Source organism: Pieris brassicae, chromosome 4 (assembly GCF_905147105.1).
Source record: "Pieris brassicae chromosome 4, ilPieBrab1.1, whole genome shotgun sequence".
NCBI classification, from domain to species: Eukaryota; Metazoa; Arthropoda; class Insecta; order Lepidoptera; family Pieridae; genus Pieris; species Pieris brassicae.
In genome coordinates, this window is record NC_059668.1 from 4261490 (window position 1) to 4288803 (window position 27314).

General features: G+C 31.1%; 1 protein-coding gene across 6 annotated transcripts in view; it reads left to right on the plus strand.

Annotated features, from left to right (window-relative positions):
* LOC123707953 (rab11 family-interacting protein 4) overlaps positions 1–27314 on the plus strand; it is a 56936-nt gene that overhangs the window by 6015 nt on the left and 23607 nt on the right. Inside the window, exons 1-8 of one of the 6 annotated variants that reach the window (XM_045658292.1) lie at positions 11393–11470; positions 13007–13233; positions 15153–15250; positions 15562–15701; positions 16888–16971; positions 18501–18545; positions 26655–26693; positions 27009–27126. In XM_045658292.1, coding sequence (XP_045514248.1) covers positions 13101–13233; positions 15153–15250; positions 15562–15701; positions 16888–16971; positions 18501–18545; positions 26655–26693; positions 27009–27126 — 657 coding nt within the window. In that variant the 5' untranslated portion in view covers positions 11393–11470; positions 13007–13100. Of the gene's footprint in view, positions 1–9649; positions 9687–11392; positions 11587–12977; positions 13234–15152; positions 15251–15561; positions 15702–16887; positions 16972–18500; positions 18546–26654; positions 26694–27008; positions 27127–27314 lie in introns of those variants that run through there. The other 5 variants (XM_045658291.1, XM_045658295.1, XM_045658293.1 and 2 more) reach the window with 5 other exon arrangements.

Consider the following 27314-nt stretch of genomic DNA (forward strand, 5'->3'; position numbering starts at 1 on the left):
TACAGCAAGCAAATACTGCCAGCCTTTTTATTTTCTATTTATTATTTTTTAATTATTATTACCATGCAGGAATTTTGTAAGTACTGTATATTTGTGTGTTGGAAATAAATAACTTTAAACGATATACCTATATTAATTATATTAAATGTATTTACTAAATTATATGCATTTATGAACGTTAAATTGCGTAAAGGGGCGTTTTGGGACCTGGTTTCTAATCAAATCAGTATTTAATTACACTGATAAAAACACGTATCTTGATAATATTTATGAGTATTGTGTAGACTAAAATTTCAGTAATATTGAATCATTTAAAAAACACTAAAATCGTCCTACCTATATCAAAACTGCGTCAAATATACAGAATTACCTGCAGACGTAAGTATTTATATTGATACGCTATGAACTATTAATAACATATATCTATTAACATCTGTCTACCAGCTATGTATTATTATTAAAAACTTATAATTATTTACATAATTCTAAATTTTAAATTTTTGGTCACGGTGATCACGCACGCTAAAATGCACGCGAAACGTCGGAAAAAATTAGAATCTGTCTACCAGTTAACATTAAACTGTATCTAAATATATCACTAATACATCGATTGAGTTCAATATAATCTTGACCGTGATTTACAACGATCGGTTTACTGGTTTGTAACGGTCGGACTGGACCGAAGGGAATGATAGAAATACTTCTTACTTAACTGTTTTAGTACGGTATCTTTGTTGTGCCTTTGTAGAATGCATTGTACTGTAGCAACAGTTGCAAACCATATGTAGACAAATTAATACCTTTATCAGTTACTTAAAAGACTGACAAATTACCGTTATAGAAGTACACACATACTCTCCATAAAAATGTTCTAAAATTAATAACGAAATTATAAAAATACCGCATTATATATACAATTAGACTCTTTTTAAATATTGTCATGATCACTGTTTACATGTTTCAATTGCTTTGTTTTGTTCCATTAGTTTTGTCTAAATAATTATAATATGACTTATGTATTTTTGCACATCTTGTGTATCATACTATTTTTTTCTCACAGTGGTTGCCTGAAAGAGATCGCTCGAACGCGATAAGGCCACCAGTAGCCCTCATTCTCATTTAATTATGTCAATTGTATTATATTTCTGTATGCAACGAAGTGTTAATAAATAAAATCTGGATGAGAGAGTCATTCTCACCATTGAGTAGTCGATATTTATGCCGAACTATGAACTACTCCCGTATTTTAAAAAAAATACGCGTGTGCGCCAAGTCTCGACTATGAATGTGAACATTAATCCAAATGTTTTGCTATCTGATTAATTTATGAATAGTATTAAAATCAAGATATTAGCAAAACATATGTACTTTGCAAATCGATTATATAGCGGACATTATTGATGAGTAAATAATGGTTTAGAAATGTAGTTCTCCATTACGGTACTAAATATCCATTAGGTTTTTGCATCTGTCATCGGGGCTTTGACAGATAACATAGAAGATATATATTTAGCGCCGCGTTAGCGGTTCTATAACTATCTAATCATTATATTTTCTAAAACTAAAAATTTTACACTTATTCCCGTTCCGCTTCTGTAACAGATCACATATGACAACATCTTTGGATTCCTTCAATACAGTTACACATGTTATATAGAAGATAAACTATAGTCTGTACACCACAGAACATTTAATAATATGTTAAGACCATAAATTAGGAAAATGTATTATGACATAGGCATGTCATAGGCATAGGCATGGCATTCTCATCTCAATAACAACGATTCTATAATACACACATTATTGAAATAAATTCAGATATTTATTTCGTAAACCTTTAGTAAATTAAAGATAACAGCATGAACAATGAATCAAAAACGTTGCATGAAGAAAGTTAGAATGTGTCATGTAAAGTTGGAAGAAAATAATTACATTATAATTTGAATTTAAGAAGTTTTTGCATTTTATCCCATGATAATGTAAGTGCGTGCTCCTATTTCACCATGTTTTTGGCTCATTTTTTAATCGTTAACTATTTCCATCTGGTGCCCGCAAATGTAAAAATTTAACTGCCTTATTAATCAAATAATAATCAGTTTATTATCTATTTATAACGAAAAAATTGGTAAGATGTTAACAGAGCTGGTCCAATTAGTTTGGCAGTGTTGACACATAACTGATATTTAAGTCAAAGATATTTGTTAAGTGCAATCATTGTGTAATCAGATACCACGATAAGACTGTTTCACACGACATATGCCAATCACATGATAACAGTTACTAACACTTGCAATAATTTATATAATATTTTATAATATATATCTCTATTGGAAATTTATTTGTTCATTTATCTTGAAGGAGTTTTATGCAACTAGATGAGGTCCTTTTTTAAATTCCTTATCTTTAGCCGAGTTATATTTTTTATTAATTATACTTATAGTTGTATATATACACAAATATATTGAAAAGCATGCATTCGATCTGTAATTTGCAAGCAATGATTTCGCATTGGATAGACATTTGTTTTCCTTTGTTTTCATAATTAATAATAACTGTTAACTCTACCTACGTATACTCCAAGTCTGAGTCACGACAATTTGCTAATATTTAAGCAATAGCCTTGCTTTCCTTCGATTTTGTACATATCCTGTACATTAAATGTCTTTACGTCCTGCGATATACTCCAAGGTTCTCTTAACGAATTCAATGTAATTACTAGTTTTTATACCCTCTTTAACTGGAGAATTGGGCCTTGAAGTAGAAAGATAATCGTGGATTATTTATTTGATTTTGAGTGGTTTTATAATTTCTGTTTGTTGTGGCCTCAAGATATGGTTGGCACTGTCTTTTTGTTTCTATATTGTATTATCTATCGTCGTTTCATTTTCGTCTGTTTTGTTAAGTCGAATTTGTACTGTTTTGTAATATCTTAAATGAGACTTGGAATCAAATGCAAGAAATTACGATATGGATAAAGTAATTTAGTACGGTCGTGGTTCTTTGTTTAAATTTCGATAAGTCGACCTACATTATATTTACTTGAAGCGATGCTGATACCATCTACTTTCAGAACTTGGTAGGGATTTACTATGAAACCTGACTTCTATAATACAAATTATAAAGTAAGTAATAATAATTATAAGTATACGAATTCTGCGGCGCAAAAATGCTTTCTTATTAAGTTTACGTGTAGTCTACATAAACGATCATCACCAAGTGGGGCCTTATAAAAACACTGAAATAATTTGTAACTAACAACAACCGTGTACATACTGCTGACATTTCCTGCACTGATGCCGATTCTACTAATTGGCCTTGGAACATGAAAATACAAATACATTGTATTTCCTATATATAATATATTGTATTCCATAGTATTTCTTTTTACATATTATGTATTTAACATATTTTTTTAGTATTATGAGCCGTAACTAAGTTTTGAATACACACAGCGGGCACTGGTTGTCAGCGCTTAATTTTAACTTTAAATATATAAAGATATAATTAAACATTTATATTTCATTAACGTGTTCTTATATATATAGTCACACAATAGACATATCGCACAACTATAATGGGCTATTTGACAAAATTATAAAAACCTTTCCCGATTATTGTAATGTATGTCGGCTTTTTAATGTAAATAAAACATTGATAATTTCAAAAACATTTACACCATAAGCCAGACTTGGAAAAAAACATTTTTTATTTAAATTTAATTCGTCACATAATGTTTGATTTCTACATTTAATCTGTTGAAATTCGCCATAGAATATTAAATAGTGACAAAAATGGGCAAACACTTTTTTTTGTTGCGTATGTATTTAACAGCGCTTTACATTCAACCTGTATGCTCTAATGTTGATTTTATATTGGGCGATATAGGGACTTTTCTAGCGGGACTATACCTTCAGAGAATTGTCTATGAACTGTGAATTTATCTAAATATAATGTGGAATTATATTTAGATATGAGGAATAACCATCTACTAATAAATAGTCCATTAAATTACTTTCTTTCGGCAGCCGACATCAGGGTCTTTCCAGACGGATCTTTACAGGAACGGATTTTTATAAATAAGAGTGCCTGTTTTTCTTATTTTTTTCATATAAAATCTGCGACTGATGACACCCCACTCACACCTCACATGCCAACCCTGCCAGAAGTATAACGTACCCACTTGAAAACACGTAAACAAGTCGAGTTTTAAGTGTTACACAAATACACATATACATATTAATATGTTATTTGTGAAACAAAAACAGTCCCCAACGACCTTAACCACCTAGGTTTGACCAATCTATCACGTGACTGACGTATAAATCAGAAATTTTCATAGTCTATCTAACGGTTTTTGAAGCCATGTTTTATACAGATTTATTAGATTATCTAGATAACACATTATTTTTCATACTGTCAAATTTACATTATTTACATTAAAAAATAAACGAGAGATAGAGTACAACACTCCCAAATTAAGATGCGAACACAGATCTTCGCCAGTGTTTGTATTCCCGGAAACACCCGAATCATTGAATCGCAAGAGCCGTAAACAATGCTCTTGCATTTTGCACTTTAGGTATTATTATTAAAAATTGCTAAATAGCAAAATAAATAGTTGATTACGTATAGAGAATTTAATTTTACTTGCATAATTCCGCATTACATTATAATCCCGAAATAAGAGAGCGTGGAATAACCATAGACTAAAAACAATTAATGTCTATGGTGGTTTAAGTATTTGAATAAAGGATAGGTTAGACATTAATTAGAGTTTTTTTTTAAATTTATAATTCTAGATAATTCCCCCACTATGTAGTCGTAGGTATTAAATAGCTTACGTATGGTTTTGCTAACCTGGATGATTAAACACTACTATATATTTCTATTAACAACTTTTTGTATGACTTTTACAGCAAATTAATAAGAGTTGTAAAAATACCTGGATCTCAATCACAGTATCTGAGTCACTCTTGTTGGAATAATATATATCATATATGTATTGTTGCTTAAGTACATAGAGCTAGTATTATTACAGCACGAACGCAAGAGCGTTATAATCTGATTATACGAACAAAGGCCATTGAATTATTGAAATTACCAATCGAAGGTTTTTTTTTTAATTTCATCTAATCGCGTTTATTTGTAGTTGGTAGAAAAACGATTAATATTTTGACGTGATCATGCTTACATCGACAATACAAAAAGAGGTACTTGAGCCAATAAAGAATATACTGAGGTAGGTTTCAGCCACCTTTGATTCAACGTGTGAAGGAAAACATACAAAATCGTTAAGCGGATTCAACATATTTCGGCTACAATAAATATGTAAAGATCGACGGTGAGCCGTTCAGTAGTACTGGTCATTCTTTAAGTGTCAAGGTCTGGTAAGACCTTTTATATATAAGTCTTATTACCCTGATATAAAAGTCTCTAAAGTACTAGTTCGTCTTTATCTATGTATGTTATGAATAAGGTGATAATTTCCAATACTAACTTCGAAATAGTTGGCAATAAGAATAGAGAGCAAGTTTGAATGTCAATCTGAAAAGCTTAAATATTGAAATAGCATGTTTGTTCTTTGAGAATTTTCTACGTCATTCGCAACTGCATGTAAATATTTCCAATGTCATTCAAACCTTGATCTTCTGTGTCCAATGCTAATGACATCACAAGATGCGAAACGTGCCAAATCACTTACAGACACATTACGTGACATCAAATAATCCAATTCATTGAGAAATATGGCGATTTTACTTATAAACCCTCTATGATATATAGTTGAATTAAAATTTCAATAAAATCATATACACGTTCGTCAAAAGAGACTGGAGACTTTATCAGGGTTCCAATAAACATTTCAACAGTATTTCCTTTTGTTCACTTCGTGGAAATGAATCTTATCTATGTAAGAAAATATTTCAGTAGTCCAACGGCTGTTTTAGAGGACTTTAGGGCTGGTATAACATCAAGTGAAAATCTTGTGAAAATAAAATCCTTTAAAAGTATTCACGTTTCACATCCAACTGTTTAACAAATATTGGTACGTCTGATATCACGTAGATACGCAGCGTAATTTTTCACAGATTAATCAGGGTGCGAATAGGTCACATTATTAGCGGGTATTGACAGATTTTAAATAAAAATTTGGCTTTCGGCCAATAATGAAACATATCACATAAGACTATTGGACAAATTTGTTTATAGAAGCCAATATATCTTTAATATATAAAAGAGCCAAGTTCTTTAAAAGTTCTCATATTGATTTAATATTGAATTTCCTATAAAATGGCTTAAAATATCTGGAAGTTATTAATTAGTTTAATATACATTATTCCCTGCTTCCTATCAATGTGGTGAAGATTCATTCAAGCCCTCAATTATGATAGTGAGCTTGACCGATAGCTTTGAGAAAATCCTACCTCCTTGAACTTCTGATCCCTCCCGTACCTGTAGGGCACCGCCCCTCCCATGTGTATATATTTATATATTCACTATGTTTAGGGATTCGTAGGGTTGTTACGTTCTTAGTTCCCATCGTCTTATATATTTAGTTATCTAAGGCAGCTTGCTAACAAATACACTACCTATATAACTAATAACTTATATTTCACATACATACAATTAATTTAATTACAAAATATAAAAGTAATACTAAATAAAAATATAATAACTAAAATATCTTATTAAAAGAGTCTCCCCATTAGGCAGGGTTCCGAAGATACTGGCGGAGTAGAGATACTCGTGAAACTTATTACTGGCTGGCAAGCTGTATACATATCCTACAACTATTTTGAGATATTATATCCGACATTAAACGTTTCCGTTGATTCCCGAATCTGATTTAATAAATGTAATAAAAATATATTAGCTATATGCTAAGAATTATAGGCATTTGTTTTAGGTAGACACTGTTTCAAGTCAAATGATGTAATTATTTGTTAAAACAAGTATGAATCATATTTTCATGAAATAGTAAATATAATTTGAATGAAATACGATTCGATCACGTACGTGGCTTGTGACAGGCTTTGACCCAGAAAAGGCTTTGCGTGTTCAAAGGGCGTAAATAGAGCTGATGTGTGTTTCCGTTCGATTATTATGAATGCAATACTGATGCAGGCTCTGTTTATGCATTTATCTGTAAATCATGAATCTTTTGCGTCTATATAGATCATATTTGTTTATAGGCACAAGGTAGGCCTCAGAAATTTCTAAATTTAAAAATCATTTAAACCATCGCTAAAATGTTAAACGGTTTCCGTGTCATCTAGTAAATATAACTTAAAATAAAATCGATTTCCCTAACAACGGTTGGTATTTATATTAATCACCGAAAAGCAATGTTCTATTTTTAACTAAAAGATTTATAACTACGAAAAATTTCACGTAACTTTTGGTAATTTATGGACATAATACTAATCGGTGGTGTGAAGAATGCTATAAATCTTTTAAATTGCGCTCCAACGAAGCATCTGAAAGTAATTAATTTCGAAATACATACATGTCACGTATATCATCGTTTTTAATAAATTACAAAACCAATACGATACCGATACGATAAATAATCGTTTTTATTAATTTTTATGAAATATTTGTAGCTATGAAAAACCACATATATTCTTACATATTATACTAATTTTGCGATTCTCATATTAAGCTAAGATAAAGGACCAGTAACGATCACAAATATGAACCTCCATATATTAATAAACCAGTGTAATTCCACCGTATAATTCAACAACTCGTGTCTCTCATCACAGTCTAAACACTATTTAACATAGGAAAAAGTTTTTGATAACCGACACGTACCTTAGCTTGAAGTAATATAAGTTTAGTTCTTAAAGTATGTTCATTATTGCCTTTGTTACATGTTACTTTCCTGAGAAATCTATCCGTGAACATTTGGCTCTATTCCAGTTAAAGCGTATACTTGCGCGGAGACGCAAATATAAAATGTGCTATAAATGTTCGCTATAATTGGAATGAGGCGTCCCACTGTCTGTTCCACTACATCTACGGTCAATTTTGATGTCAAAGCTCACAGTTTCTTGCACTCAATTGCGATAGAAATATTAAACGAACTTCATTTACCGAAATGCATATAAACCTTTACAATATGAATCTATTTAGGTCTAAAGGCTTTCAGATAGTCTGCGAGCCAGTTAAGACATTCTTGTCGATTGGCTGAGGTCATATGACTGCCGATCAATGACTAATACAACTTATATCCGCTACAACCTTAAAAGGAATGAAGGTGGCTTCATATTGTTATTTTTGACAACATTTCCGTCCGTTTGGGACATTGTTCGTACATTTTAAACAATTTACATATTATTGTTCTCTGTTTTGTAACCCAATCCAACACTGGCCGAATATAGTAATATTTTTCTTTTTTTTAACGTCAGGAAATGTTGTTACATATATTCCTGCGGCATTTTGCTCAAGCAGGTTTAAGTGTAGGATTAGCTTAACTAGTTGTTTTTTTTCCCATTGTTAAAACCTCATTTAATTTATATTAATAGAAATGAGTTTTGGCCTTAGAATGCACTAGTTTTTTTTTAATTCATAGACATCGAGGTGATTAGCCTTCTTTCTGACGCATATCGTCGATTTTTGGATTCGAGACATGGCTTCATCACGATGTTTTCCTTCACCTTTCGAACGAGTGTTAGATGTGCTTGTAGGCAGAAAGTCCATTGGTGTACAGTCGGGGATCGAGTAACAGAGATGAGAGACGCAAACTGACGCCCCAACACTGCTCTTAAAAACTCGTATTGCCTTGTATATTAAAAACAATTCAATAATTTAATTACGTACATACACTACCATAACGTAACTTGTTAGGATATAAAAAAAATGTTATAATAATAAAATACTAAAATATACGCTGAGATTACACAGTAGCCAAGGTGCGGTGTTCGGTTTCACCGTTGTAATAAAAACAAAGCGTATAGTAATTCAAGCCATAGGAAAGTAGGCGTATTGAAGTAGCGAGAACATTGTTATGGTCCGAGTAACATTTTCGCTAACACTCGCTCTGATTCGCTGGACTGAGTCTAGTTCCTTTAGACGCCAGGTTTGGGAATAGTACGGTTGCATTAACTAACGCCACTTGGAGTTTCCTATATAGCAAAATAATAAACATTATGGCTGACCCCCACTGTAGATATAACATTTTTAACGCGGAGTTAAGTAAATAATTTAATAAATTCATATATTAAATAATTCAATCAAAATCATTCAAATAAAGCTTTACTTTTATTATGCTTTTATTATTTAAAAATACGAAACTGTTTAAAAAACCAAATTCAATTAAGTCCGTTCAAACGCACGAGTTTGGCCAGTGAACTGATATTCGTGAGTGAAATCGTTTACTTGAATATTATGAAACTCTTTGAACCTAATAATCAGATTAAATGGCATTTAAAATTAAATTTTATGTAAATGTATGTAACATTCTTTACTATTTTTGTAGAGTCAAGTTCTATAGTACATAATACCATACCTGTAATATAGTACCTGTAATTTGGTTGTGGTGATCCCACTTCTTTAGAGTGATTAAAACAGTTGTTGATCATATTTTGCTTATGATAATATCAATGAATAAGGGTTGTAATTTAAATACAAACTTAATCCCTTTTTACAGGTTCCGAGGAAATCCAACGCAACGTGCCTGAACCAATGTAAGCTATATTAATTATTCATAATATAATAATATTATTAGATATAAATATATGTAATATGCATATAATTATAAAAATGATCCGGTTGAATGATTGAAATGTAGTAATTATATAATAGTACACAAAAATAAATCCCAAATGTACGAAATCCACGCGGGCGAAGAAGTTTTTTTATAGAACAGACTCACCTGATGTTAAGTACATCAGTCAAATGACAAGCCAATAGACATACAATGCTAGAAGCTCGCGAGTACGGTTTCAGGCATACAGGGGTCCGGATAAAAGTGCCTTAAGAAACCCTCAGTGATTTCAGTAATAAGTTAAAGTGCAACTAATCTATCATTAGATTTGGATTGGTAATAGACTTATGTAAAAGATCTCTGACTTGACAATAAAACTACAGGCTTAAGCTTGTACTTACAGTCTGTGTTTAAAAATTTGCAAATTAAATGACAAAATGACGCCGATCAATTGTAGTTCAAAAAATCTCGCTTCCAACTAGCTTCACCTAAAAATCTAAGAGATGTTCATTAGAATACATGAAATTGCAATAGTTCCCACAGCATCAGTTACTCGTTATGCAATGGAGGTCATTGAACCTGCCGCTCCCATTCAAATCGATACGAAACTTTCATGCTTTCATAAATTTATACAAAAAAAAATCTAAGTACAAAAAATATTTACGTTGAAGTCAGATTAAAATCTATCTAAAACGTAACTATATAAAGTGAACCCATGCAAGCGTCCATATACTGTTAATTTGGTATTTTTTTAATAACTTGGATCAGCATTCCGATCGCTAAAGCCTAAAAAGTGTTTTTAAAAGTCTTTACCAAAACATAGATAGCTTTAATAAATTATTTACGGTATAAAGTAAAGAGGCAAGCTTGTCCTAGTACGGAACACATACATTTCTTCAGAATCTTATTTTTAAAGGTTTTGATTTTGATGCTGATCAAAATTCTGAAAAATACTACTTTGAATTGTGAAAAAAAAAATTATTTTTTAATTATCTTTTGTAAAACATACATAGTATTTATAAATCTATTTTTCGATTTTACACAGAAATTTTACTAAAATTTACTTATGTCAGTCGTCATTTGTTTACACACTTAAAAATGTTATAAGATACTAAAAAATTTGTACCTACACCGACATTGTTGACAGAAGTGTCTACTAACTTAGTATACTACTATAATTATTTTTTGTTGACCTTTATACATACTTAATAGGGGGTTTGGTATATATCATTACAAAATTCGTGTATGTAAATAATAATAAGTAAAAATCATTAAATAATTAATTTTTACATGAAAAATACATCCTATAATTACATATATGTTTACTTTATGAACTTGTCACACCTCATCTTTAGATTTTAAGCTCAATATTATTCATTAACGCATTATTAAAAGGTAACAATGATATACGTAATTAGTTAAATATTAATATCCATGTTATACCAAGGAAAAAAAAACTAGCTCACTTCTCTATTGATTATTGTTATCACCAAAATTAATTAGTTACCATTTTTAGTGAAAATAGAAATCTAACACGGTACATTAAAAAATCTAAAGCTAAAAATAATTCTAAGAAAACCTCAATATCCGTTACTCGCAGGTTTATAACTTAGTTTTTACTGATACCGTAATATTATTGCATAAGCGTAGGGTATTGCAGCAGGGCTGTCAGTTAATGCCGGTCATTGGGGCTGGCTGCCGGTGCGGCCCTTGTAAAAATAAAGAATATCGTGTCCGTTTAAGTGTAATGTGGCAATACATATAGTGTGTATAAATGTTTAAAGCGGAAAATGTTACATAAAAATGTTTTAATAGTCTCTTTATCGTAAGAGCCCATAGAAATCGAATTAAACGAGTTGTGTGTCCTTTTAGAGATCTTGGTAAAGTGATTAAATGTTTAGGTAGACGGAAAGAAAGTAGGATAATTAGCAAACCCATTCGAATCTAGATAGCTTTTGCTACCGGTTTTATATCTTGATGAAAGACTGCATTCCATAGTGTTATACTTTTTGTATGTGATAAATTGAAATTCACATCAAAGATTTGTAATAAAACAATACGTTAGGCCAATGTTACCTAAATGTAAATTTCTGTCTAAGACTCCCGTTAGAAATTTTGTGAATTTAAAGTGAATATAGAAATATCGCAGCTGCATAAAAAAGTGCTGCTGAATGCCTTTTAATTATCCGAAAAACCCTAAAAAAATAATTATATACAACAGCATACCTATAAGTATTAACTGTCTTAAAACCGAGGTGCTGATCAATATGACGCGCTTTTTTTTTTAATTAGACAGATAAATTAATCTTGTCGCAATGGGTAGATTTGACCCATTCCAGTGTGCAACATTTGTGACAATTTTAGATGAGACGTTGGTATTAACGTGCTCTTACTTGTATGCAAAGTCACAACCAGTAATTAAAAGATATCAGATTGTCAGGCATCATTTGAGTCTCATGTTGAAACCTGCCGGTGCAACTAAGCTCACCTTTCTTGAGATATTTGTGTAGAGAGCGTAACACTTGTTCGACTCTTTGTTAATCAATCGTGTACACGTCAATACAGCCTTAATAAATTACTTGATATTACAGAATCAAATTAAGGCAGATAGTTAGATCTGAAATATAGCTATTGAATGTTATATGAAATACAGATAAGTTAAAAAAATATGTAAAACAAAATTTAGTAGCAACATAAATGCTTATTTAAAGCGAGGTTTTTTAGTTGGTGACTTATTATATGTGTTCTTATAAAAATGAATGAGTAACTGAGTATTATACTTTGCTCGTCAAGCAAAACAACATAAATGTAAAAACAATAGGACAAAAAAACAATAATTTCAATCGGCTTCGTACAAGCCGTACCAGTCACACCTTTCCTACGAGACCCGATAACACAATTTCCTTATCGACATGCTCATTTATTATTGAATTCCTATGTAAATTAGAAATGCAGTGCATTAGTGGAGCATTTTTGCCGCAAATTAACCCCGCGAATCAAGTATAAATTGTTTTTTACCGTCAACTGCGTTCCTGGTAGTTAAGAAAATAAAAATGTTAAATCGTTTGATAGTCGCCATCCCAGTTAGACACTATCTAACGCTTATGACATCCGCGTGCGTTAATTCGTAATTAATGAAATTAATTGTTTCAAGTATTATTAATACAAGATAGCTTTGTAAAGAGAATGTTCTTAGTAAATTTTTGTTAGGTGTGAATGATCACAAAACATAACTTATAATTAATATATATTATTCTAGGAGGTAGGAAACGTATTGTTAATTTCTTTTAATTATTTAAGCCAATCTATAACTACTATCAGTTAGTATTTTGTTCTTGGAAGATTAAAAGTAACGACTGCCTAACTAACCAAAATAAGTGATGGACTTACATAAATGTTGGAGGCGGTGTTCCTTGGAACTGACAGTTTGAATTTGAGTGGTTATTTTGAAGTGTTGTGGAGAAGATTGGTGCTGCTTGCCAGATTACTAGTTATCTACTTTCGGATACTGAACAGACTAATTTATGGTTAGTAATTACTTTACCTTGTGGAAAATAACAATGAAACGTGCTTAAGCTTTGTAGCTAAACGACAAAGATGATATGTGACATCAGTGGAATAATTTCGTAGCACATTCGTCACAGTTCTAAATTTGTTGTTTTTACATTGTACGAAATCCTATTATGTGCCTGTCATTTACAAAGTTAAAGTATAAACATTCGTAAAGACTGTTGTTTACATACTACAGTAAAAATCATAATTAAGTTATTTTTCTTAATTGTAGATCAAAACTGTATACTGATTTTAATAAAAATATAATGTATTATAGTGTGGTTGTAAATATTTAAAATAGAATATAACAGACCTTTTTTATTCCTGATAAGATGATACGAGTAGTGATTGATAACTACAATACAAGAATAAATTTCGACAGATTTATGTTTAAGAATAATGAATTGAAATATTCTAATATTTTTCATTCATAAAACCATTCAAAAAATTTGTTACATTAAGGCCTTTTAGTGCAGAAACATATTAAAGTAATAGTTGTTCTTATATTAACCCATAAAACCAACATAATTATTTGAAATCGAGCACAGACCACATATGCAATTAAATACTTTTATATACTCTCACATCGTAAAATTCAAATTGTAAATTTAAAAGCCACAATGATACACTACGTACTTAACACAATACTGACATGAGTAAGAACTTATTTTAGTTGTAATCTGAAGTTTTAATCAAAATGTTTGTACTTTGTTTGATACTTTGTCAGCAACCTCCATTCATTAAATACTTTTTGGTAGTTACGACTTATGAGACGTTATTATATCAAAATATTCCTAAGATGTATCCAAATACTTATTTGTGCGCTCTCTTTGCAAGCGCAAGTTAGTAGTGCAAGTGTAAGTTTTGGCGCCATTTTGATCTGTGATTCATACTTAAAAGTTCTGACCATAAATATATAATATTCTTCGCTCGATATTTTTGATCCAAGGACAAAATCATATTTGAGAATATGATTAAGTATTATCTTTGGTTAACATAGCTTTTACACATTAAGAAACCACTTTTTAAACGGATTGAAGCTATGTATTATTATTATAAACTTATAATTATTTACATAATTTTAAATTTAATTTTTTTCCGACGTTTCGCGTGACTGGATGAGGTATATACAAACAATCCGCGAAAATAGTGGACCACGTGAGTCATTTCTGCAAAAACCCGTCATCTTTTAGTCGATACCAACTCCGGGGAATTAAATACAGATAACACAACTTTCTCAACAGCTGTGATACTTTTAACATTCAACACCTTTTGTCTTCAGTCACCGTGACCACGCACGCTGTAAAGCAGGCGAAACGTCGGAAAAAAATTTAAACTTAAAATTATGTAAATAAATATAAGTTTAAAATAATCATACATAGCTTCCATCCGTTTAAAAAGTGTTTTCTTAATATGATTAATTTCAAAAAACCCAGTTCAAACAATTTGTATGACTCAAAACTTAGAGATAAAAGAGTGAGAGTTTCTTGCCAGTTCTTCTTGCCCCCTCTACGCCCTTGACTTTCGAACTTATTTGAATTTACATTTCAAATTTAGAATCAATTGAACATCTTTTCTGTTGACGTTCATAAGTGTACCCGTTAACTATATAAATAAAGTTAGTTTGAGTTTGAGTTTATAATTACTCTATAGGTCATAACATTATTATGACAATATATATGTATCCTTCAGATATAAAATTTTAAATACTTTTAATTTGTTTTTGTATAATGTATGTTAGTTTTTGCTTAGAGCTAACCATTTACGTCATATAACTTGTTGAAACAAAATTAAATTATCTAGTTGAAAGCTATTAGCTAACTAGTTGAAATTATCTTAACTATGGCAATTTTTATGATATCAGGTAAATTATAATTTAATTATATACTTTCAGAGTCGAAGGTGCCGGCGGCTGTGATGATGGCACCGAGTGTTTTCCAAAGAACCAAATCACCGAGATCTTCGCCAGGAAATGTATCACGAAAACTTCAGGTATTACTTTTCGTTTTATAAAAAATATTAAACAATAACAAACACATAGAACCGAGTGGCGCTATACTTGGGCTTGCCGTGATTAATTATTATTTATAAGCAAGTGGGTTATAACTTATAAGCCTTCTGTGCCTGACACACGTTATCGACTTTTAGGGCTTAGACCTGCTGGTGTCGTAACGAAGAAGTAAGAACGTTCTTATATTATTGTTATGTTTCTTTTAAACGCGCCTTAATTATAAATAAGTAATTAGAAATTTAAAAAAATATTAAAATAATTAGTACTAATATGTGAATTTATTAAATTTCAGAATGGCAAGGGAAGTAGTAAAGTGAGCCAAGCTGTAAGCCAAGCAGAGAACACGGCAGACTCCAGCCCGGGCAACTCAATATCAGACGCAGAGAACTTCGAATGCTATGGCGAAGCTGATGGAGACACATCTAGCAATGTGTTGGTTTCTACTACAGCTTATTTTAATAAAGCCTTGATTTTCAGTTATTTAAGTAAATAATAAAGATAACTTATGTGCCGATTGGATTACAAAAGTAGCATAAAGGGCAATTATTTACTATTTCCGGGGAAACCCCCGCTTTAGTGATGATTAACATATATCATCCTCTTACTTGAGACGTTTGCCTTATCATCTTTTATGTCCTCTTTGATACCATTCAGTATTACTAAGTTTATCTATTGAGCTCATTCATACTAAAAACTCAATTTCTTACTTCAATAAAAACCTTTTAATGAAGTTTTTCTAGAAAAGTTTTAGTGGTTTACGAACTAAATATTTGATGTGTTACTATTATGATACAGAAAAAATACTAGGTCACTCTACTCGTTACGTTTTTTATGAAGACATTAAAGGGCTATTAAAAAATATTTTAACCTTAATATTTATAATGTATTTCTGTTATTAAAATACTATAACTGACTAAAGATATTATATAATTAATTACAGATATTTTAGTTTTACTATTTCAATTGTTCATCAACCAATATTACAGTCGCCTAATGCCATCTTATGGTCAAAATTTCTTACATGTAGTAAAATACAATTTTAAATCGTTGAATTCATTTCGATCATTCATTCGTGATGCCTACTTCATCTAAACATCGAACGAATTAAACGGGAACTTTTTGAACACAGTTCCTGTTCTATCTTGAAGAATTTCATAGGAATTTATTTATTAAAGAACACCACATCAGGTATAATAATTTCTGCAAATTAAGTTACAATATAATGTTTGAAAATATATGACAATAACGCTCGACAAAAATATATTACATTTCTAAAAACCTTGAACATTAATTGAATTCAATAAATCTTATTTTACTAGATACTACTACATCTATACTCTTTTCATCACCGCATGAACCCATGACAAAAAGTTATATTAAGACTCTTTTTAAAATAAGGGAGATGTGGGAAGAATGTTAAAACATAGTCGTTTTAAAATAGATTGCCGGATAATTCCGTAATTACACCTGATATTTTATTAGAAAAATGTCTATGTAACGTTTTTGCATGTGCATCGAAAGGGTCTGTATTTTAGAAGTGTATTTTTAGTTAAGCATTTTTCCCACTCATTTGTTTAACTTATAAGTCACGGACAATCTTAACATCCTCTTTTTACAGATTAGAAAATGGATCCCGAAGTCCTGGGAATAATCTCAATCGACATTCATGGACGAGAACTAGCTTACGGCGGACTCCTCCAAGGTACAATATTATGATTATAAGTTTAATTTACGTAACCGTTTGCTTATATACCTCTTTACTTAATAATGATAAATTGCCTTACTACGCATGACTTTCGTATTGAGCTTATATTTAGATTTTTTTAATTAAACTTTTAGAGACCAAAATCGACACTACGACTATAATATACCATGTATTGAAAAGTCTATACACTAGAATCTGGTATGTCTATATGTTGGCGTAATCGCTTACCGCAAAGATCTTATATTTTTTTAAACATTTAGACTGTTTACTAATATGTTAGGTTATCACAAATATAAACAATAGTTTAATTATAAAATGTTAGTGTTGAGTAGAAATTATTATATCAAGTACTGTAAACATGTTAAATAGAAGAGACTCGCTGCCTACACAGGAAATCCTATTGTGGGGGCTAGGGCACTTTCTTTTGAAACATCCTTTATTATTCTTTTTACTTAAGTTTTTTCTTTTCATAGTAAGTTAATGGTGGGTCTGGTACGCAACGAGCGCCATCTCACGAGAGGAATGCTAACTTTAAATTACATATTGTCTTAGTACTGCATGTACGCAGTGCAACCTATAACAATACACAAAATTGCGAAAAAGACTTTTTAACATTTAGAATTATATTCGACGCGTTATATTGTCGTCTTCTATACATTTCATGTCACTGCATTATCATTGGTATCAATTTCTAAATGATAATTCATTTCCAATAAAAAAAACTACATTCGTATAATATTGAAATAATAAACCAAAAAGATCGGTCTTGTTGATGACTAATAAAAATCTATGTAATTTTATCGTCCCACGCTTGTTATTCTTTTGTTATTTTAATCGCGAATTGCACGTAAATGCCTGAGAAAAAAACCATACACTTCGGCTATAATTTATTTTATATTATGAAAGGCCATGTAACAATTGTTTTAATGGTCATTTATAAATGCTCTCACGTGCCTAATCAAAAAAAAGTTTAGATTTTTGTTTTAGGTCGAGTTTGTAAAATGTCTCATTGTCAATTAATTCCTTAGAAATTCGAATGTGGAATGTGGATGTTATTTGTAAATATTTCAATCACCAAAAAGATCGATCACAAATATTGTATCATAACGTTACTGGCTATCAAAATCCGCGCGGATTAAAAAACAAAAGTTTCTGTAAAAATAAAAACGCGCGAACCGCATTCTTTTGTCGATGTTCTCTCTCCACTCTGGATCCATAAAATACTCACGCCTTAAAAATAGTGGTTTTGTTCTGTGGCAAATAATTTTGTATATATATTGATTTGGACGAAGACGTAGTGCGGTCTATCGTGTGTTAAGTATTATTATGTCGGGTAGATTACATATTAAATAACCATTGAGAGTAATGGAATAGAGACTAATTTACCGTAATATAAAAAAAATAAGCATATTGGTTGTATAATTTCATTGCCATTTTGCTAAACTTTAGTTTCGCACATTTTTAATAATTTTGTTTTGTTTTTGTCATTTATGTTTGCTTATTTTGTTTTGTTTATTTCTTTTTAGTCACCAAGAAAACCTGCCACATCGCAGATGGGCATCCATGAGGCAGTAAGTATTTATTGCGAGTTTATAGACAACCATTTATTTAACACCGGCTTGGCACGGCTGAATATTTATTTTGTTAAGTATGTTAGTCATATGGTATCACCTTTTTGATGTCATCTATGAAACAGTAGTAAATCACTTTGTTTTTATTGTCAATAATTTCAGCGTACGCGATATAGGGATTTTTAAATCTTGAATCTAATCTGAATAACTATATGAAAACTTCGATAATGTAACGAAGTCTTTATACAGATGTTAGATCAAGGGTGGAAGAATTTTTCAAATCGGTTCAGTAGTTTTGGAGCGAAAATTATTTCTCTTTATTATATTACATATAAGTCCAATCACTATTCATAAATTCAAGCAAACATGTTCCGGTACAAAAAAATACAATATTATTATAAATATAGCTGACTTCGTAGTTCTAGGTTCGATTCCCGTTGAATAGTTTCCAGGTGTAAGGTACTGATAACGTACTCGCCACGAATTAATGTTGAATGAAATATCCCTATACAAAAACCTTTGTCAGAATATACAAGTTTATTTATGATAGGTCTGTTTTCTAAATAACCAGTTATTAAAAATCTTGATAATCAAGAGATGACGTTGCGTGCGTCGCAATCATGGTGGGAGAGAATTGACCAACATAATGTGACGCTTTGGGCGATTGTCCTTCACAATCACAATATTATGACACGTTCGAATATTTTTTCTTGTGGGTGGTTAAAATTTCGTAATCTAATGAAAATACCTAAGGATCTGTTCCCATTGTGTTGATTGAAATCGGGGGCTATTAAGAGTAGCGTTATGCTTCCCCTTGATATCAGACTCCGTGTACTACACGTGGTAAATCTAACTGGTTAGACGAATTGCAAATCTATTTCACTCAATGAATCTGGTATATTTCGATTTTCTTTAATAGCGATCTGTTTGGTTGGTTCACAACCAACGTCCTTAGTACATGTTACACAAACTTCCTTTCACGCCATTGCCTTCACCGAAAAACTGTTAATTTATCTAATAAATTGAAAAAACGGGGCCGCGGTATGTTTAAAAAGTTACCATTACGGATTTGAGAATCGGATCGAAATCTATTCTTGTTTGTCTGATGACACTTTTTAATAACAACATGAAGCTTACCTAATCACTATAGAAACTATCATATATCCTATATATATAACCTACTTTAGTATAATAAGTTTCAATATCATTAAACATTACCATTTAGACCTACCGTTGAGACATCCGTGTACCTACTCTTGGTCACTGACATTTTTATATTAATTTTAAAGCGCATTAAACAACTAAAAACTAAAAAGACAAATCTGTTTTTTTTGTGTAATAGGAGGTAAACGGGCAAGAGGCTCATCTAATGTTAAGTGATACCGCCGCCCATGGACACTCACATTGCCAGAAGGCTCGCAAGTGCGTTGCCGGCCTTTCAAGAATTGGTACGCTTTTCTTGAAGGATTCTAAGTCGAATTGTTTCGGAAAAACTTCAGTAAATCTACATTAGAAAGAATATTGTTTATCTAATAAATAAATACAGAATAAATTTGAATAATGTTTTAGACTTCCGTACTGTTAATATTAAAATTTTAAAGAAATAAATTTAGTGGCTTTTACATCTTACAAAAGGAAATTAATAACCGCACATTAGTGTTTCATAAAGATGTATAAGACGTTGTTGCGATGGTCAAACCGAACATAAAAAAGAAAAGTGCATAAAGTTACGCAAGCGCAACGCAAGTTAATAGTTTCTCTGCGTGTTATTCCACTTAATAATATAATAATGACAGTGTTGTAAGCATTGTGTTAATCCGCAAAGGGAAGAAAAGATCTTACTTTGATAGAATATCACATAGTATATAACTCGAATAAGGCTTCTTCAAGTCTTTCGTTTTGAACCTCTTATTTATTTGATTATCAGTAATGCCATAGCTTCGTTTATAATAATAAAAACGGAATACATATTTAAACATAAACATATAACACAGTTAACAATATTTATTGAATTTTTTTCTATACGTAAACTATTGCGAACTAGTGAACCGTAAAATCAGCTCCCGGTGCAATCTTCACTGGGAGATACAACCCCCAATTGTTTAAAAAGAAAGATAAGTTCTACGTCAAAGGTCGACAACGCACCTTCTAAAAAAAGTTTGTTTGCCCCTGCATTAATAATAATAAAGCCCGTTTAACTTCCAATCGTGACAAATAATATACAGCTTAGATTTTTTACATTATATACATTATTTCATTTATCCTGTCCTATCCTTTATGTCCTTTCCATACAGAGGTCTTTAAAGTCCACCTTTTCTCTATGTGCCCTCTATATTATACATTATATATAATGTTATACAAACGTACGTACTAATGATAAGATGCATTGTACAGTTCAGTAGACGTCACAATTAACAAGAGATCTCTAAATACTATATCTTTCTTTTTCAAGTATGTTAAAGCTTAGACCATCTCCTACTTTAAATAACATACCTGTAGTCTGTCAGATGTCTCGCATTTGAATATTAATTATCTGTACAGCTATACATGAGCTTGATAACCCAATTTTATCAGCCATAAAAGGCTTGATTGGCTCACGAGACATAGTCAGAATTTTTGAAACCAACCTATTCTTAGAAACTAAGTCTAATGTTTTAGTTTTTGTTAGATAGTTGTTTTTACGCAAAGTACTTTTATAAGAGTAGTTTTCTGTGTGTTATTTTAATATTTAATATGTTTATTATTAAGTCTGTATTGTCAAATAAATTTAGCGGTAATCGGTCTACATGATTTATCTGTTTTATTTGTTCTGAAATTATTTAAAAGACGAGGCCTATGACGTCAGCAAGTTTTTTTTTAAATTGTTTTTATTGTCTATGAAATGACATGAATAAAAAGTATTATATATTGTTCTATTAGTTTTGCGACGGAGGTGGTAATATGGTGTTTTGATACGGGATAGCCAAAGTTATTATTTATGGAGGAAGGAATGAATGCTATGGAAAATTATTGTTAACATTACAATGAAAAAATCGTATTATAATGTATATATTATATTTTAAGGGAGATAAGTTGGTATATAAAAACTAATATTTTAAGACAAATTCAACAGTCATAGTAGATACTATTATCGTCCCAATTTTTTGATAAATTAAATTATTTAAAAAACATTATTATTTACAAAATGACAAGTGCGAAATGTAGTTTTTAATTCGACGTAAGGTTATTCATAGCGTGCACACGTCCGGCCTCAAACTTCTTAATAATTTAATAACTGTTTCACTACTGGCTGCTATTGTAGATAATTCATACCTATACTATGGTATAATAATGTAAATATGGTATGCTAGTTAATTATACTTGGCATATCTGATGTATATATTTAAAATAAACTTAGTAAAAAAAGGCGTATGATTTGTAATATAAAAATATTATCAAGAAGCGTCTCGGTTAAATATGAACCATATTTTACCTACTTTACAGAGACATGTATTAATTTAAACCTTGAGTTACATTATCGAAGTTTTTATATGGATCCCAAACTTTTTTTAATATGGCCTTTGATCATAAGAGATAATGTGGGATTGTAATGGATATTTTTGGAGATTTTAAATTTCAAATTAGGTCCAGTAGTTTTTGAGAGTATTCAATGCAAGCAAAAAAACTATTTTTATTTATTTATTTACACTTCGTTACACTACAAAGTAAAAATAAAAATTAACATAATTAAATCAAAAGGAGGGCAACTGGCGGCCTTATCGCTTACGAGCGATCTCTTCCAGGCAACCACTGTGAGTAAAGAAAAAAATAAATGTATTAAATAAGATAGGCAAGTAGTGCAAAATACATGTAATACACAGTTATTAAACAAAACTAAACAGGAATAAAATATTAAAGATACATTAAAGAGTAAAAAGACACATAAATCACGATAATTTAAGATAAGTCTCACGTCAGTTAGTAGTTAGTAAGAAAGTTCGGGATACGATGTGGACAGGTAATGTTTGTACAGAAGAAATTTAAAGGAAGATAAAGAAGGAGCTAAGCGAATAGGGAAGGGAAGTGAATTCCATAGCCTAACTATCATAATGTTTATTATAAAATATTGCTATATTACCTCCAAAAGCGCATTAAAAAGTCAAAGTGCGTAGACAGTGCTCAACAATTGAAGCGGGTATCTGTCATACCTTATATAAATGTGTTATGGCCCAGTACCTTATTACCACAATGATGCGCCAGTCATACGGCCATCGGCCAGTGCTTCGCTACTGCTACGTTGTATACGTAACTCCTACTTTTATATTGTAAATAAAACCGGGTGATGTGCGTGAAGTGATTAATAAATTCTTTCTTTAAATTTTGTGAAATTTACAAAGCTGGAGCGACGAAGTGTTCACATGCATTACAGAAAGCGGCCTTACAGGTTGTTATATATTTCTTTATACGCTATTCGATTCATGTTTATCAAAGCCTAGTATTTTAAAATCATACCCGCTTAGTCAAGGCTAAAATTTTATTTACATAAATAATATATTTATTGTTTTGCAATTTGATGCTTATGTTTGTTCTAAATTTAAAATTAATAGTAGTATTTTAAATAAATCTATATAAAACATCTAGATGTTTAAATTTGGAATAAATAGAGAAATAATTTCTAACAAACCGATGGTGGTGGAAGTTCCAAATTCGAATATTAAAATTACAAACGTTGTAACATAAAATGTTATGCTCTAATTATTAGTTTAAGAGAATGTATGTTAATGAGAATCATTTTCGACATTGAAAGTGTTAAATCGGATATACTACTATGTCAAACATAGTTATATATTTCGTGTCACCATCACAATATTTCATATATATTTGTATTTGTATTTATTGTTTCCATTAGAAGTGTGGTGTATTATTAAAATCATTCGAAATTCAAATACTATTTAAAATAATGCCAAATTTTATTACAATAAAATCCAGCTTTATATAATCAGCTTTAGTATTTGGACACTGAACACATTCGTAATTTAAAAATATAGGTACTTTAAAATTCGTATTTATAAGTCGTTGAACTTGAATATAGTTATTGATTTAGTTATGCATGTCATGACATCAACATTGAAATGTACCTCATACGGTTTACGATTACTTCTTAGTTAGTCAGAAACTTTGAATCAACAACAGAACTGTATACAGTATACTATATAAGTCTTGTTATTTCTAAGCTTAATCTTTAAACGCACACTGAATTAGCTTTTGTTTTGTCAACTCTCATATCACGTTATTAAATGTATTATATAACTATTAGATCAGCCCCGTTAATCTCTAAAACGAACACCAATTTTAATAAATAACTCAGTAAACAGTTATTAATTGTACGAAGTACATAGAAAATCCCTTGTAGTTTCAAACTTTTACAAAGAAAAGAAAGAAAAAACATTTATTATACACAATATACAGGTGCCTTTTGCATATTTTTTCAAGCTTAGATATATATTATTAGTATTAACGGACCTGTCAGACGTTGTCCGGACAGGTCTAAATTGTCAATCTAAACAATTCTCGTATCCAAAATATTTTTATCAAAATCGGTCAAGCCGTTTCGCAGGAGTTTAATTACATACACACGCAAAATATATATGTATATAAATATGAATAACCTAATTATATTGTATTTCAAGATAGCGTTTCTGTGTAGATACATATCATCTATTAATACGTGAGTGCGTCGCTTTCTTGAACAATTTCACGGATACCGGCTGCCTATCTATCATTTGCGCTGATTTCACGTTGGTCCCACCAAGAAACCCCTCGTGGAAGGAAGTATTTTCTTATGTACGTATGTAGGTACGAGGATCCAAAAAGGTGTAACCGCAATGCCATAGCTAAGTTCTAAATGCCGATGGGTCGCACTAAAAGTTGACGATCATTGACGGAGCTGTCAGTGTGTTCTGTGGCTTTAAAACAAAATTACATTTGACTCAATCGCAATATATCTACCAATGGTAAAACACATGAGAGAGACCTCAGCGAGTCAATTACAGTCTTGAGTCCATAATATTAAATCTATTAGGATAAAACATTGGATCTACACAACGTTCGTACCAAATACAACGACATGCAGTAGAAGAGTTATAAATTACTTTAGTATTCGCCCGTCGCTCACCAGATAACCTGGACGTTCTGGTTGTCGTCGGCAATGTGGAAGGCAGGGGCGGTGCAAGTTATCAACCTGCTGGTGGGATCAAGTCAGGATTTTCACGGGTCTACATAATTTTATATGCATACATAATTTTTAATATAAAAAACCGGTTGTCTGTAAAGTCGGTTTAATGAGGATATTTGAATTGCTTTTTCAAAAGAAAATTGTAATTTTATTTGTTTGATAGATATTTTGTATGGATCAAGAGAAGTAGGTAAATGGAAATCACAATTGAACTGATCAAGTTACATTTATTTGTACGCATAAATACAATTATGTCAATTTTTTCATCGCTCACTAAAGTAGGAAAGAGACAGATGTCGAACGTGGAGGCCGATTGTGCCTCTTTGTCGCTCGTTCCGCGCTTAAATGGAACGCTTCAGAGCGAGGTAACGCCGCATGAGTCATGTTTTTTGTACGTGCAGCCGGCTCCATCGAATTATAAGAAGTTGTCACGTCAAAAAAAAATTGTTCTCAACTTTAATGATAGGTTTTGGGAAGTTGTTGACGAGTAAGTAAATTTTCAAAACATATAATGTAAAGCTGAAATTTACATTACAAATACAATAAAATTGCCCCTCTTGGGGCGTGGGTTGGAAAACACTGCTATAGACTGAACTAAATGGAGAGATATCTAGCAGAGCTTCAGGCACCTTGTGCGTCACCTTCGGAAATGAAGATTGCGACTTAAAACCAATATTAAAATTGAAATACCGAAGTTAATCTAAACTTTTTAAAATAAACATATACTTAATCAGAGTACAAATTAAATAATGCAAATTAGGTATAGCCAAAAATGTTTCAGTCAAATATAATTCCTCTATACAGTTTTTATCAATTAACCTAGAAAATAATTACACAACAATTGTTACGTAAACTAATATGGACATAATGGTACAAGAATGGAACATTAAATGATGATTGCATTGAAAAATATTTCCTTCTTTCTCCTAAATACCAGAAAAAACTTTACCGGACGTGAATTATATTTATATTAAGAATATATTGTATGTAATAAATTACGAATTACTTATTTAGGAAAATCGCCTTTCAAGTTTTTAAGTTTGATCCCCGGTAAAATGATAATTGTTTCTGTAGGTATAATGGATCTAGCTGTGAAAACTATGAATGAAAGCTGAATCGTGCTCAGCTAGAGGGCTTTGGGAATATCAAAACAAAAATATCTTAATTCTGAAGAGTTTGTTTAGTTTACGAACTGCTGAACTACTCGTTCAAATTAAAAATTTCTTAATGTAGTATAGTAAATTTATCGAGGAAGGCTTCACACACGCCACTACCAAAAGTAGTATCCATTATATTGCAAACATTTTAACCTTATTGAGAGCTTCCGTTGCGTGCGCTGCTAAAACGGTTAATATTAAAAATATTATGACGAAATTGTTCCTCTTAAAAAGTGTAGGTACACCTATAATGTGCGCCCACAAATCACTACGATGACGTCATAGCTAAAAAGTAAAGTTATTCGGACCGTTAAGGATATATATACGGCTTCTCGAAATTAGTCAGTGCTAAAACCAGTCGATACATTCTTAAGTTCGAAGGAAGATCGGCACCTTGCTCCACAAAATTCAAAGAACTCCGCGGCAGCATATTTCTCTTTTAAGCGTAACTTGACATATTTTAAATAATTTTAGAACTTAATAAAATTTCTATTCTAAACATGATAGGTTTTTATGTTTTAGCTCTGGGTTCCGTCACCACCAATAAACAAATGACACGAACGCAATATTTGTCCCATGCCTCATAATATTTATTTACTTTAGTAAAATAAATTGTACAAAGAAATTTTTAGATCTAGTAAAACTTAAATATTTAACTCAGATGCACGGATAATATACTTTATCAAATATTACGATTAAATACGATTCATTTTATAATAACTACTTTCTTTGTTACAGTTCTGGGAAACGACAAATCGGTTCCAATGTCTTAGCAAGGTAAATTTTATAGTTATATTTTCATATTCTTTTTATTTAATTTTTTTAATGTCACAAAGCTTTGTTAATGGTATTTATCAATATTTAGGACTCTTTCTTAATAGGTAAATTTATTTTTATGAAATTAATATCAACGCCATCTATTGTATGCGTAAGAAAATCTCAACACAACAATTGGTTAAGAATCTTCTTAGTAAGAACACAGATGGCGTTGTTTAGTACTCATGATTGGCAATAGATGGCGTTGCCATTACTATTGGATCTTAAGATGTCCTGAGACCTGAATAAAGGAATGTGACATTGTTATTGTTTTAGCCAATTGTACCGGTCGTCGTCCTTCAACTCGTCTGGCTGCGGGTCGGGGGGAGAGCCAGCTGACGATATGTACTCCGATGTTTCATTAGAAGAAGATGTACAGGGACTTAACTATAAGGTATGTCACATATCATTTATCGTATCATTTTTTTTCTTCTAAAATGAACTGTATGAAAGTTTTAAATATTTACTGTTAATATACATTAAGTAATATATAGACATTAAAGCATTTTAGGATGTTATAGAGCTGACTTTAAATTCTCTGAATGCCTCTCGAGGCAGTGGAGGCGGGTAGGAGTTGATTAG